The sequence below is a fragment of the Stegostoma tigrinum genome, chromosome 32 (assembly GCF_030684315.1).
Source record: "Stegostoma tigrinum isolate sSteTig4 chromosome 32, sSteTig4.hap1, whole genome shotgun sequence".
NCBI lineage: Eukaryota > Metazoa > Chordata > Chondrichthyes > Orectolobiformes > Stegostomatidae > Stegostoma > Stegostoma tigrinum.
In genome coordinates, this window is record NC_081385.1 from 35483212 (window position 1) to 35495615 (window position 12404).

Genomic DNA, 12404 nt, shown 5'->3' on the forward strand with positions numbered 1-12404 from the left:
TTTGTGATGAGCTTCTTGTGTGCTGTTGGAGCTTCATTCATCCAGGCAAATGGAGAGGACTATGTCACACTCTTGAACTGTGTCCTTGTGGATATGGATAAGCTTTAAAGAGCTAGGAGGTGAATTACTCGTTCCAGAATTCCCAACATCTGACCTGCTCTAGTGACGCTGAATATTTCTTCGGCTGGTCCAATTCAGGATCTCAGACTGAGGGTTCAATAACCATAATGTACTTGCACATTGAAGAAAGTTAGTTAGATTCTCTCTTGTAAGAAATTAACCACTGCTTGGTTTTTTTTGGTGGAATGATACTTGACACTTACTAGGACAAGTCTAAACATTTTCAAAGCCTTGCTGTTTGTGAGTCCCAAGACTTCAGCCGAATCAAACTGGTAGATTTTAAGAAACATTTTAAAGGACGGAGGTAGAACTTTTGAGGAAAGTTCAGAGTTTCATGTTACGGAGATCGAACTTAGTGATAAGTACACTGTGATTAATGAATCACATTTGTAAACTGTACTACATTAAAATTATGTACCAACCAGGTAAGGCCTGATTTGGAGGTAGGCACGGATTTAAAATAATTGGCAAATAATCCAGATAGAAATCAAGAATGCTTTTTTAACGGGAAGTTGTTTTGATCTGGAATGCACTACCTGAAAGAGCAGTGGGTGCAGATTTAGTTGTAATCTTTAAAAGCAATTATATGTATATTTGAAGTGGCAATATTTGCAGGGTTAACAGGAAAGATCTGCATTTATATAGGGCCCTTCACAACTCAAAACATTCCAAAGTGCCTTACATCCAGGTAGTCATGGGTGTAAGAAACATAGCAATCAACATGCATGCAGCATGCTCCCAAATACCACAATTTGATCATGACTGGATTATTTTGATTGAGAGGTAAACATTGGATTGACCATTGGAGAATGATATTCCCCTGTTCTTCAAATTAACACATGAGATATTTTATGGTACTTTGGAAAGCTGACAGGACATTTTTTTTTCCTCTGGATCTCATCCAGAAGACTCCCTCAAATTCTGCATTAAAGGAGAAGGGATGAGTTCGGAAATTAGACAAATTGAATACCTCCTTTAAATATCCAGAACAGTCAAAAAGGTTATCTCCTGTGTGAAAGAATTCAATGATTCTTCCCAACGCACTGCACCACATTAGGATATACTACTTTCACACCACCACATGGTGTAACATACTATGCTGTAACATATATATTACTCTGTGCCACATTGAAAAGCTGCACTACAATATAATTCATTACCTGTGCATTTCTGAAGAAAATAGATTTCAATTCCACACAGTCATTGGAGCCCAATATGTCTTTTCAGTTTTTAAGATATGTTGCTCTGCTATTAAGCATCTGTAAAATCACTTTCTCTAAATGTTTTCTACATATGCTTATAAAAAAAACTGAGAAGTTATTGAGGAGCACAGTCCATTTGTTCCTTTGCCAAGATGCGAAACTTTCTGGTGATTGTTTTGACATAAATAGCAGATCCGAGATAGCAGAAAGTAAATTGCAGCTAATCAGCCTGTGCCTTTAAGTCAACAAGCATATGTCCGCTGGTCATTGTTTCTGGTGATGTTGCAAATCAGTTTTCTTTTGCTAATTCAGTATGAAGAGTGAACACTGGATACACTCCAGCAACATTCTACATATCTTTTGCAGATAATTGCTCTTATATTGATTCATCATCTTACCTGGATTGGCTAACCGGCTGCTGGTGGGTCCTAGAATTTGATAAGGATCTGAAATACAGAAGCACTCTCCTCAGTATTCACCAGAATGGAAAACTAAATAAAAATGGATTTAAATTAAAAGAACATTCAAATCAAATGCTGGAATTCTATAATAAGCATTCATCTAAATAGAAAGTGTCAGAAAAGTATCAAATTTCCTCCGTTTCAGACCCACCCTCTAGTTCACTCTGGCCTCTGTCCTTTGTTGTACAAGCATTGCCTCAGAAAATGTATTGGACTAGTAAATGTTGATTACACCAGACAGTCTCGATGTGGTTAGTCAGGTTACTCATCCAGTTTTGGGTAAGATTGCAGGAAATTTTGAACACCAGGACATTAGACACACAAACATTTAGTTTTCTACTCCGATATAAATTCAGTCTATAACCCTGCATGGAACAAATCTGATTCCATATGCACACAGCCATCTTCTCAGTTTTAGAGACAAGTAATAGGTTGTTGCTTTAGAAATCAGCCCACTTAGGACTAGAGCCATGAAGATTGAAAGGTTCGATGTTTAGGCTTGTACCTGCACTCAGAGAAAGTCAAGAGATTAGAGAAATGGAAGGAGAGTGAACATAAAAGAATAACACTAAATAAATATCCTACATCAGCTTACATCTTCTCCCTATTTCTTTCCATTGCTACGTCGATAGAACATTCTGCAAGGCCATCACACTCTTTCTTTTACTCTTCACTATTACCTGGTTGGGGCCGAGGCTGTTCTGAGCTCTTATTCACACTTTGTGTTGCTCCGGGAGAAGCTGAAAAAATAGATTCATAAACTAATTCAAAGAACTATTTATAGAACCACATCTTTGAACAGAGGATGAGCAACGTTTGTGAGTAAAATTGCAAATGATCAGAAAACAGGATTCTTCCGAAAAACAATTCTGTGAATAGGGCAAAGGAAAGGTTGGCATTCTGGAAAAGTGGAGGGACTGAAGAATCTTTTATCATCCAACATTCGGAAAACATTTGTTCCAACACAGTTTTCAGCGTTCACATTAGAAACTAACCACTTTCACTTAATTTTGACATCCATGTGTTTCTCAACCAGTAAGATTTGAAAACAGACAACACTCTTTGTGGGTTAGAAGCAAATGAACTGACACTGCATCCCAATGCCATATGAATAGAAAAGGACCTGCCATTAATCGCTAGTCTATGATGATTCAGTTAACAATAGAAGAAATGCTCGAATTAGCCTTCAACCCTCCTAGGAAAGATGTTGTGAAACTTGAAAGGGTTCAGAAAAGATTTACAAGGATGTTATCAAAGTTGCAGGGTTTGAGCAAAAGACAGAGGCTGAATAGGTTGGGGCTATTTTCCCTGGAGGCTGAGGGGTGACCTTACAGAGGATCAGAAAATTATGAGCGGCATGGATAGATGAATAGCCAAGGTCTCTTCCCCAGGGTCAGGGAGTCCAAAACTAGAGAGTATATGTTGAAGGTGAGAGAGGAAATATTTAAAAGGGAACTAAGGGGCAATGTTTTCATGCAGAGGGTGGCGCATGTATGGAATGAGCTGCCAAAGGAAGTGGTGGCAGCTGGTATATTTACAACCATCAAAGTGCATCTGGATGGGTATTTCAATAGGAAGGGTTTAATAGGATATAAGCCCAATGTTGGCAAATGGGACTGGATGAAATTAGGATATTTGGTCAGCTTGGATAAGTTGGTCCATAGGGTCTGTTTCCCAACTCTAAGACTCGATAACAAAGGCATGGAGGTGTGGACTGGCTCACACTTGATTCCAATGTTTCACAAAACTAAATGTGCGATTGAAGCTCAACTCTTCAAGAATGGCAGTTTGGGCAAAATGCTTCACAGCTACTGAAATCTGTGAAAGTGTATCCAGCGCAAACTGTTCTTCGGAGAGAAAGATAGAAAACAAAGCACAAAATTATTTAAATGTCAATATATTATCAGCTACCTCAATTCTAACTCACTGCATGAAATACACAGCTAAGAGAGAAAAAAAAACTAGAAGAGAGTTTATCGAAGAGCACTATAACATGCCTGTACTCAGTTTGGAAGTATTAAAGGCTGATTGACTTTTATTCATTTATTCTAATTTTTAATGTAATTAAAGCACTTAGTGAAGTTGAAAATGGCTAACAATTGGACAAACTCCTAAATAAACAGCAATTATATGAGTTGAAATTTGCTGGTTGAGATTTAATGTCACTCACGTTAAATTGCCTAAATTGCCAACCAGTTGGGGAACAAACAAGAAGCTCTCACCACCTCTGAGGCCTGCTAAATTTTAGTGCCTGACCAGCATTTCACTGACCAGTGTCAAATCTACCTAAGAATTCAGGACCCGGGGATGGAAGGTCAATCCCCGGAGCTGCTGGTCAAATGGCGGCTCACGGGTAATTGGAGTGGGAAGGCTGTCATGTGGGGACAATCAATAGACCATGAAAAATGAGAACAGGACTAGACCCTTCAGCCCCTCAGGCCACCGCATGACTGGACAGTTTGCACACAGCACCATGTCTCCTATTCCCTCCTACAGAATCGAGAATGTCTTGCTGCAATTATACAATTCTATGGAAGGGTCACCCAGCCAGAAAAATGAACTTTCATTTCTTTCCACAGATGCTTCCAGAACTGCTGAGATTTTCCAGCAATTTCTGTTTCTGTTTGCAGCTACACAGGGCTTTGGTGAGACCACACCTAGACAATCGTGTATGGTTTGTTCTCTTATCTGAGGAAGAAAGTATTTGCTGTGGTGCGGATGCAGAAAAGGTTTACGAGATTGATCTCTCAGATGACATAATTGATGTGAAGAAGAAAGATTGATTTGGTTAACATTATATTCAGCAGAGCACAGAAGATGAAAGTTGGGGAATCACATAGAAACCTATAAAATCTTATCAGCACAAGATAGGGCCAATCCTGGAATTCTTTCCCTTACAGCATTGTGGATCAACTCACAGCACATCGGCTACTGCAGGTCAGGAAGGCAACTCACCATCACCTTCTCAAGGACAACTAGAGTCAGGCAGTAAAAATGCTGGCCCAGCCATCGATACAGACATTCCACAAATGAATAAAAATGGATAAAAACTGAAAGACCCCTGGATGCTATAAATCAGGAACAAAAACAGATTTGCTGGGAAAGCTCAGCAGGCCTGGCAACATCTGTGAAGAAAAAAGCAGAGTCCGGTGACCCTTCCTCAGAACAAAAAATAGAATGCTCCCGATGATGGGGGAGTCCAGAACAGAGGCCACAGTCTAAGGATACAGGGTAGGCCATTTAGGAATGTGATGAGAAGAAATTTTTCCATTTAGAGAGCGGTGAGACTGTGGAATTCCCTGCCACAGAAAGCAGTTGAGGCCAAAATATGGCATGATTTCAAGAAGGAATTGGATATAGCACATGGGGTTAAAGGGTTGAAAGATATGGGATAAAAGCAGGAATAGGTTCTTGTGTTGGATGATCAGTCACGATGACACTGAATGGCCTAGGAGGTGCATTGGGCCAAATGGCCTGTCCTGGTTCTGAATTCCTGTCTTTCCATGGTTCTTCCAAATGGTTTTTCAACAGCAGGAAGACTGACTGACAGCCTGTGTGAATTAGTGCAAAGCCTGGCAGCCAGGCTTCCTGAATATTGGACCAGATTAAATTTTGCCTCATAAATCAGAAGTGACAACAGTACCCAGTGTCAGTACATCTCTCAACTTCTCTCTGTTTTTCCTCATAAATGGTAAAATACTTGACCATCTGTACCAGTCAGGAGAGAGTTTCCTGGATCTGCATCGTTATGTCACCCAGGCATTGTGCGCATCATAGGGCTCTGTGGATTTTTCAAAGCTTTGCAATATGACTCTGAAAGTTTCCAATATAACTTGATTCCCAGTTCTTACAGATTCAGACCCAGAAAATCTCATGTTTTCTCATCTTGTATCGTCATTATTTTGAAGTCAAAATTCACAGCATCTCTAGCTCGAATTCATTTTTCTCAAGATTTCAGGTCAAAGCTCTTTACTTATCTGAAGCCTTTCATAAATTTCTACAACATAAGATTTGTCTCTGTTAATAAATATTCATTGAGACCATTTTTCAAAATTGCTTATAGAGCGGCCCCCTTGAAAGCCTGAAATTCCAGAATGTTATACATTCACCTCTGGGATTTCCTCAACACTTATAATTCCCAACTGCGGATTTGCATTCAAAAAACTACCTTTAAACTTTGTTCAAACTTGCTGATGCTCTATTCTGTTGATACTGGCACTTAATTTTGCTTTTAAATATATTCAATGGCACTTACTTTTTGTCACATTGTTCATACTATTGCCCCATCCAGATCTCCTGCCAGTATCATATGATGCATCTAAAAAGATCCAAAAGACAAGGTATAGTGAGAAAACAGTTTATTAATCCTGTACCAACAAGCTCAGTTCACAATATTTCAACTTCCCAACAGAATTTATGGGGCTAATGCTGAATGTAAATTTCTAGACGTGTCAATACTACAGCGTATTTAATCCAGAGCTGCACAATAACTAAACAGAATTAACAGGAATCTGTAGGTCATCAAATCATATATAAATTGGGAAGCTTCAAAACACCACAACAGATTATCCACAGTTACCTCATTCATGGTTGTGGGACCTTTGGTGTGCCCAAATTTTTTGTTGAACTTCCTAAATAACAGCAATGACTTTCAAAAATTGGTTTTGCAATGCACTGGGCAGCATTGACAAGAATGACAAAAATCCATGTTTTTTTTTTCTTAATTTCTACAACATACAACAGGGAGATGCCCAAAACCTGGTAACAACAGGGTGTCCCTCCATCAAACACACTGCAGAGGAGATCCTGTGGTGTGGTGGGTAGCGTACTTAATTCTGATTCAAACCTCTGAATTTAATTCCCACTCAAGAATTTGATAGCCAAGGAAGGTGTGCTTGTAACATGGCAAAAGAGATTGAGTGTCAACTTTAAATCCTTCCAGTACACATCAATGGAAGAGAATGGGAGAGATTCCATCCATGTGATGAAGACAAATTGTACACTCCACCATCATTATCCAGACTGTAAAATTAAAGTAATTGTGTATGTTGTCAGTGTAGCTCAGATCCTTGGAGACCTAGTTGGCTAGGTAGCCAGTGTGGATCAGAAAGGTGCAAATAGAATGGGGTTCGGTCTGAATATGGACCTGCCTCCTTGTACTACCTATGGTGGGCATTCCTGCATTAGGTTTGGACCTGTCTTCAGGCAGAGAATCAATAAAAAGTTATTGCAGTTTATTGCTGGCACTGTGACAAGAGGTTAATAACTCTTCCACAGGTAAGTGAAATATTCTTGCCTGGATTTAAGTAATGGCTAAAGAATGAGCAGTTAATCTGATTTGGCTTTTACCAACCTGAGTGTAACCATCAGTAGGCATGGTGTGTTGCTGGTATGTGGCTGCCCACCTAAACACATTAGCCCAGACTGTCCTGTGGTGGCACCTCTACAATGTAAATGCATGTGCCCAGTGCAAACAAAAATTTAATTGTGCCATTTTGTTTGGAACTTTTCTTCTTTGGAACATTAACTTTTCTGAAAACAGGGAGAAGTTACTTATCATAGCTCCACACACCCCTTCCAACTACATTAATGCCAATCATCATTTTCCACAAATAATTAATTACGTTTTTGATGCCACTTTCACTTAAGTTTGCTGGATCTTTATTGACAAATAGTTGCGCGCAAACAATGCTCGTGTTTAGCAAAGTGTAAATCGGCCAACAAATTCAATGGATTAAGAGATATGCCACAAATTTTCAGCCCTTGTGTTTTATTTTTACTACTAAGTAGGGTTTTTTTTACTCAAGTGGCACCTCACCCTCACTTGACATTATTTTTAAGAATTTAAATTACATGTTAATAACTATTAATTTTGTCACATTCAGTCAAGTAGTATAGACATTCAAAATGTGATAATAATGTATTTTAAACTTCTGTGACACAGAAAGACAACAATTTAAAATGTTCAATCCAATTTCCACATTGAGCAAACAATGTCTAGAGCTTTCATCAACATGACTTCCTGATTTAATTTTCCTTTCTGTCCCTTTTTTCACTTTACCCAACTATTTTTCTCTCTTCGTTTTACTTTCTGTTCCTAATTTGAAAGCTAACTCATGTTATTTTCTTCTCCTTCCTTTTTCAAACCTTAAATCTCATTGACCGTAGAGATATAGCACTGATCCAATCATTCATAAAGGTCTTAGCTTCCCTGTTGTTCCTGCAAAATCAGTTTCTGAGATTTCCAGAGTGCAACAGCTCAGTTGTGCATGGTAAGTTATAAAGATTCGGACTGAATGCAAAACACATATGCAATATTTAACCATGAAATTTGCAATAAGTTTTCATTTGTTAGTGTCACCCTCCGTCTGTCTTTTTGTAATAAGCTTATATGGGAATCACTAAGTAATTAAAATAAACGTTTCTCCCTGTTGTTTTCTAATATGAAATACAATAAATATATTACTTTTACAACAGAAAGATATGAACATGGGGCAAAATTTAAGGAGAATGAGGTTTGTTTTAAGAATTATCCTAAAGGGAGAAAAGACAAATAGTCAAGTTTATGGAAGGAATCGTTTGCAGTTTTGGTCTCCTCGTCTGAGGAAGGACATTCTTGCATTTGAGGGGGGAGTCTAGTGAAAGCTCACCAGGCTGATTCGTGGGATGGCAGGACTGGCATAAGTAGAAAGATTAGTTCAACTGGGCTTGTACTCACCAAAATTTAGAAGAATGAGGGGAGGATCTCATAAGAAACATATAAATTCTTGATGGGACCGGACAGGCTAGATGCAGGGAAAATTTTCACAATATTTGAAGATGTCCAGAACTAGGAGTCACAATCTAATCATAATGGTTAAGCCATTCAGGACTTAGATGGCAGCAACAGTACTGCATCTGATTCTAAATCAGAAGGTTGTGTGTTCATATCACATCAGGCTCACAGTGTTTGACAAAAGCTCAAAGCATTGGGAAGCACAGTGTTAGCTTAGGTGTGTTAGCATGGGAAATGCAGGGTTACAGGGAAAGGGTAGGAGAATAGGTCTGGGTAGGATGCTCTTCAGAGGGCTAGTGTAGGCTTATTGGGCCAAAAGGCCTACTTCCAAAATGTTGGGGTTCTGTGAGGAAGAATTTCTTTACTCAGAGAGTTGTGAACCTGTGGGACTCTTGCCCAAACAAAGCTGTTGTCATCAGTTTGTTACATATTGTCAAGGGGGAGCTGGGCATGGCTCTTGTGACAAAAGGATATAGAGAGGGAGTGGGATGCTGAAGTTGTATAATAAATCATGATCATATTGAACAGTGGTACAAGCTCAAAGGGTGAATGGTCTAATCCTGCACCGATGTTTCTAATTCCAGAGCTTTGGTATTAGGTAAATGAAGGCAACCCAATGGAGAAATGAATGAAATCTGGAGTGCTCAAACAGTCAGATTTAGAGGATTACAAGCATTTTCAAAGTTGTGGGTTGAAAGAACTTTCAAAGCCGGAGAGCCCCAATCCTATGGAGAAATTTGAAAACAAAAATGAGGCTTTTAAAATCAAGATGTGGCTTAACTGGGAGCCAATGGAGGTTGACACAGGCAGAGTAATTGGTAAAGTTCAGCAATGAGCTATCAAGTATCTGAATGACCTTGAGTTTACAGAGGCTGGAATGTGCTTAGTCATGAGCTGGAGCTAACCAAAGATGGAGGAGTTTCTTATTAGCATGATAAGCTGAGGCAGGGTGAATTGCAGCAGGTCAAAAGGATATAGGCAACTTTAGCAATGGTGCGTACCTATGTTTGGAAACTCATATACAGCTTATGTCTAACACCAAGATTTTGAACAGTCTGGTAGAGTCTAAGACATTTGCCAGGGAGAAGGCTGGAGCTGGAGACTAGGGAGCAAAGTCTGTGGTGGGAATTAAAGGCTTCATTCTTCTCAATATTTAATTGATGGAAATTTCTGCTCATCCAATACTGGATGGTGTCCAAGCTGTCTGACGATGTAAAGACACTGAGGGGATCAGAAGTGCTGGTCAGGTGGAGTTTATTGGAACCAGAGGGAGGTGAGATTTTATTTAAATGTAGTTAGTTGACATGTTTGGAAATGTAATGCTGAAACAGTTTCAACAGTTAGTTCCAAAAGCAGATTGGGTACATACTTGAAAGGAAAACAAAATGCAACAGCGGGGATGTGGGATTAATTGGATAACATGCTAAAAGAGACATACTGGCAAAATGGACTGAACGGCCTTATTTTAAACATTGCATGATATGAGAATTAGAAACCTGGCAATAGAACAGGAGTCCTAATTGAATGCTGTAAATTACTGTGCGTTCACTACTTAAATCACCTCGTACACTGAGGGCTGTTGTTAGGTCAGTATTTAAAGTAACTCCACATGATTATTTGTGAATGTTGAAGTTTGTTTTATTCCCAAAAAGAAAGTTTAAGGTCAGCTGTATAAATGAAGGCACGGAATGTGGCGCAGCTTTCCAAAGCAAACTGGTTTTTCAAAAGAATTATTTAAATGTGCAAAACTTAAATGGAGCTGGAAGGGGGCGTTGTTCGAATGTGCTGGCTGAGGGTTTGTGTGAGTGTTTTGTACTCCGGCCAAGAGGAGGCGAGGTCACGGGTTTAAATAATTAGTTAGTAGCCAGACTACAAGAAGCAATACACAAACACGATTTAGGAAATGGCCAGGATTTAATCATTTCACTGTAAACACGCCATTAGTGTTTGTGTAGAGGTACAATTGCATAATTATTGGGCGCCAGCCCAAAACGCCAACCAGTACGTTATTCGTTAAGGAAAAGAAATCCATTTTTTGCCCCAAAGATGAATTGTTTTTTCTTTTCATTTCTTTTAAATTCCGGAAAGGCTGTTCGTTATAACAGAAAGAGACTATTTCTCGTGTAATTAAGATATTTACAAATTAATCAACTTCTTCAAACTCTTCTGTGTAATTAAATAGTGCTTAAATATAAACATTCCAACAAATTATATAAAGTGACTCAGTAAGATTAAACCAATGAAAACGGATATTTAAAACACTTCATTCAAGCAAATGTCTACTGTGATCGAGTCAGTTTTGAACGGTATGGAGAATAATAATTTATTTTGTTTAATACATTTCAGTTTGTTTTATGGGGCAGCGATATCACCTCTAAAAAAAGTCTCAGTGTCGTCGTCTAATATTGAGCAGAATCGTCTGTCATTGGTACTGTAATTATTGTGGAAAGTGCCGCGGGAAAGACATCTATCCCCCAGCCCCGCCTAACCAACTGGCCAGTTTCACGGGCTCCAGCGGTTGTTTGTGGTCCCCGAAGCGTTGCGAAATGTGGGCTTGAGCACAGCTCCCTCTTTGTTTTCCTCTCACATTACTTTTTTTTGACACGGCGCGTTTGCAGTCGAGTGTTCGAACCAGACAAAACACAAAATCGAGAGCAGAGCCGTTCTGAGTTGCTGCCACTGTGCTTTGTCTCCTGCCAGCAAACTCCTCCACCCCAACAACTCCACAAAACCTTCACCACATCCCCCCCCCCCCCAGCTAAAATTCACAACATTCACCGTCTCACCTTGTCACATACAATACAACGCCGGCGTACAGAAAAACAAACATGTCCTGGGTTTCTGAGTTATTTTGCTACTGGAATAAACTGAACTGTGATAAAATGAAAATCACTCTCTTTACATCTTGGGAACTGTAGCACTTAGCCTTGTGTTTATTGGACTGATATCCCAAGGAGCAAAAATTCAACTCATTAGGATGTAAATTTGTTATTTTTCTGTGTTTAAGACAAAACTGTGTCTATAAAAAGCGGTGTTTCCTTTTGCGTCTAAAACCCGCCCTGTTTCCTGATGTGAATCCAATGGCTCATTCTGAACTGACTCACGAAAGCAAGACTTGGTCAGCATGGAGGACTTGGACCGAAAGGTCAGTTTCCGTGCTCTATGACTCTATAGCTCTATGACATATTTGTAGGATAACGAGAGATGAGCAATACATGTCAGCCTTGTGCTCACAGCAGGAGAGACGTCAAACTGAAATGAAAGAACATATCAGAGACTTAAAGGGCTCACATTATTGAGCTACAGCAGAATCCTTCCTTTCAGGCACACATTCTGGAAAATCCACAATAGCTTGATAGTAGTTCTATATATAGTGGAGCTTTAACTGCAGTTGTATCATACTATCAACACAAATTAGTATACCTTTTGTCAAATGTAGTTTAAACTATCCCTGATATCCCTGCCCAGCCGATTACAGTTCTGTAAATGTATGTTAGCACGCAAATATTGTTCCTTCTTCTAAACATTATGAGTTTGCAGGAGGGTGTGCCCACTATCTCATCAAATTTAAAAAAAGTCTCTGAAGTTAGTGTCCTTGCAAATCAACAGACCACCCAAACACTTCTCAGATTTGGTTATATAGCCAACTGGAGCTAATCTCTGCACAATACCAAGTCCGTGATATGAGATTCCCCTCCTAGGAAACCATTACACACGCAAGTCTTTTGAACACAATCAGCTATCAGACTTACGGTGTAATTTCGCCTCACACTGTACCCAAGACTAGTTGGTACTAATTCTGAATTGGTGGAGAAACTGTTGTGTCACGTGTTGAGGTAATTCAAT

At 39.3% G+C, this 12404-nt stretch overlaps 1 protein-coding gene across 10 annotated transcripts in view; it reads right to left on the minus strand.

Annotated features, from left to right (window-relative positions):
• The window catches only part of fli1 (Fli-1 proto-oncogene, ETS transcription factor), a 70339-nt gene that overhangs the window by 11598 nt on the left and 46337 nt on the right, over nt 1-12404 (minus strand). For all 10 annotated transcript variants that reach the window (XM_048562303.2, XM_048562302.2, XM_048562304.2 and 7 more), the window contains 3 exons: nt 6039-6101; nt 2464-2523; nt 1721-1768 (listed from right to left, as the gene is read on the minus strand). In XM_048562303.2, the coding sequence (XP_048418260.1) occupies nt 1721-1768; nt 2464-2523; nt 6039-6101 (171 nt within the window). The remainder of the gene's footprint in view (nt 1-1720; nt 1769-2463; nt 2524-6038; nt 6102-12404) is intronic.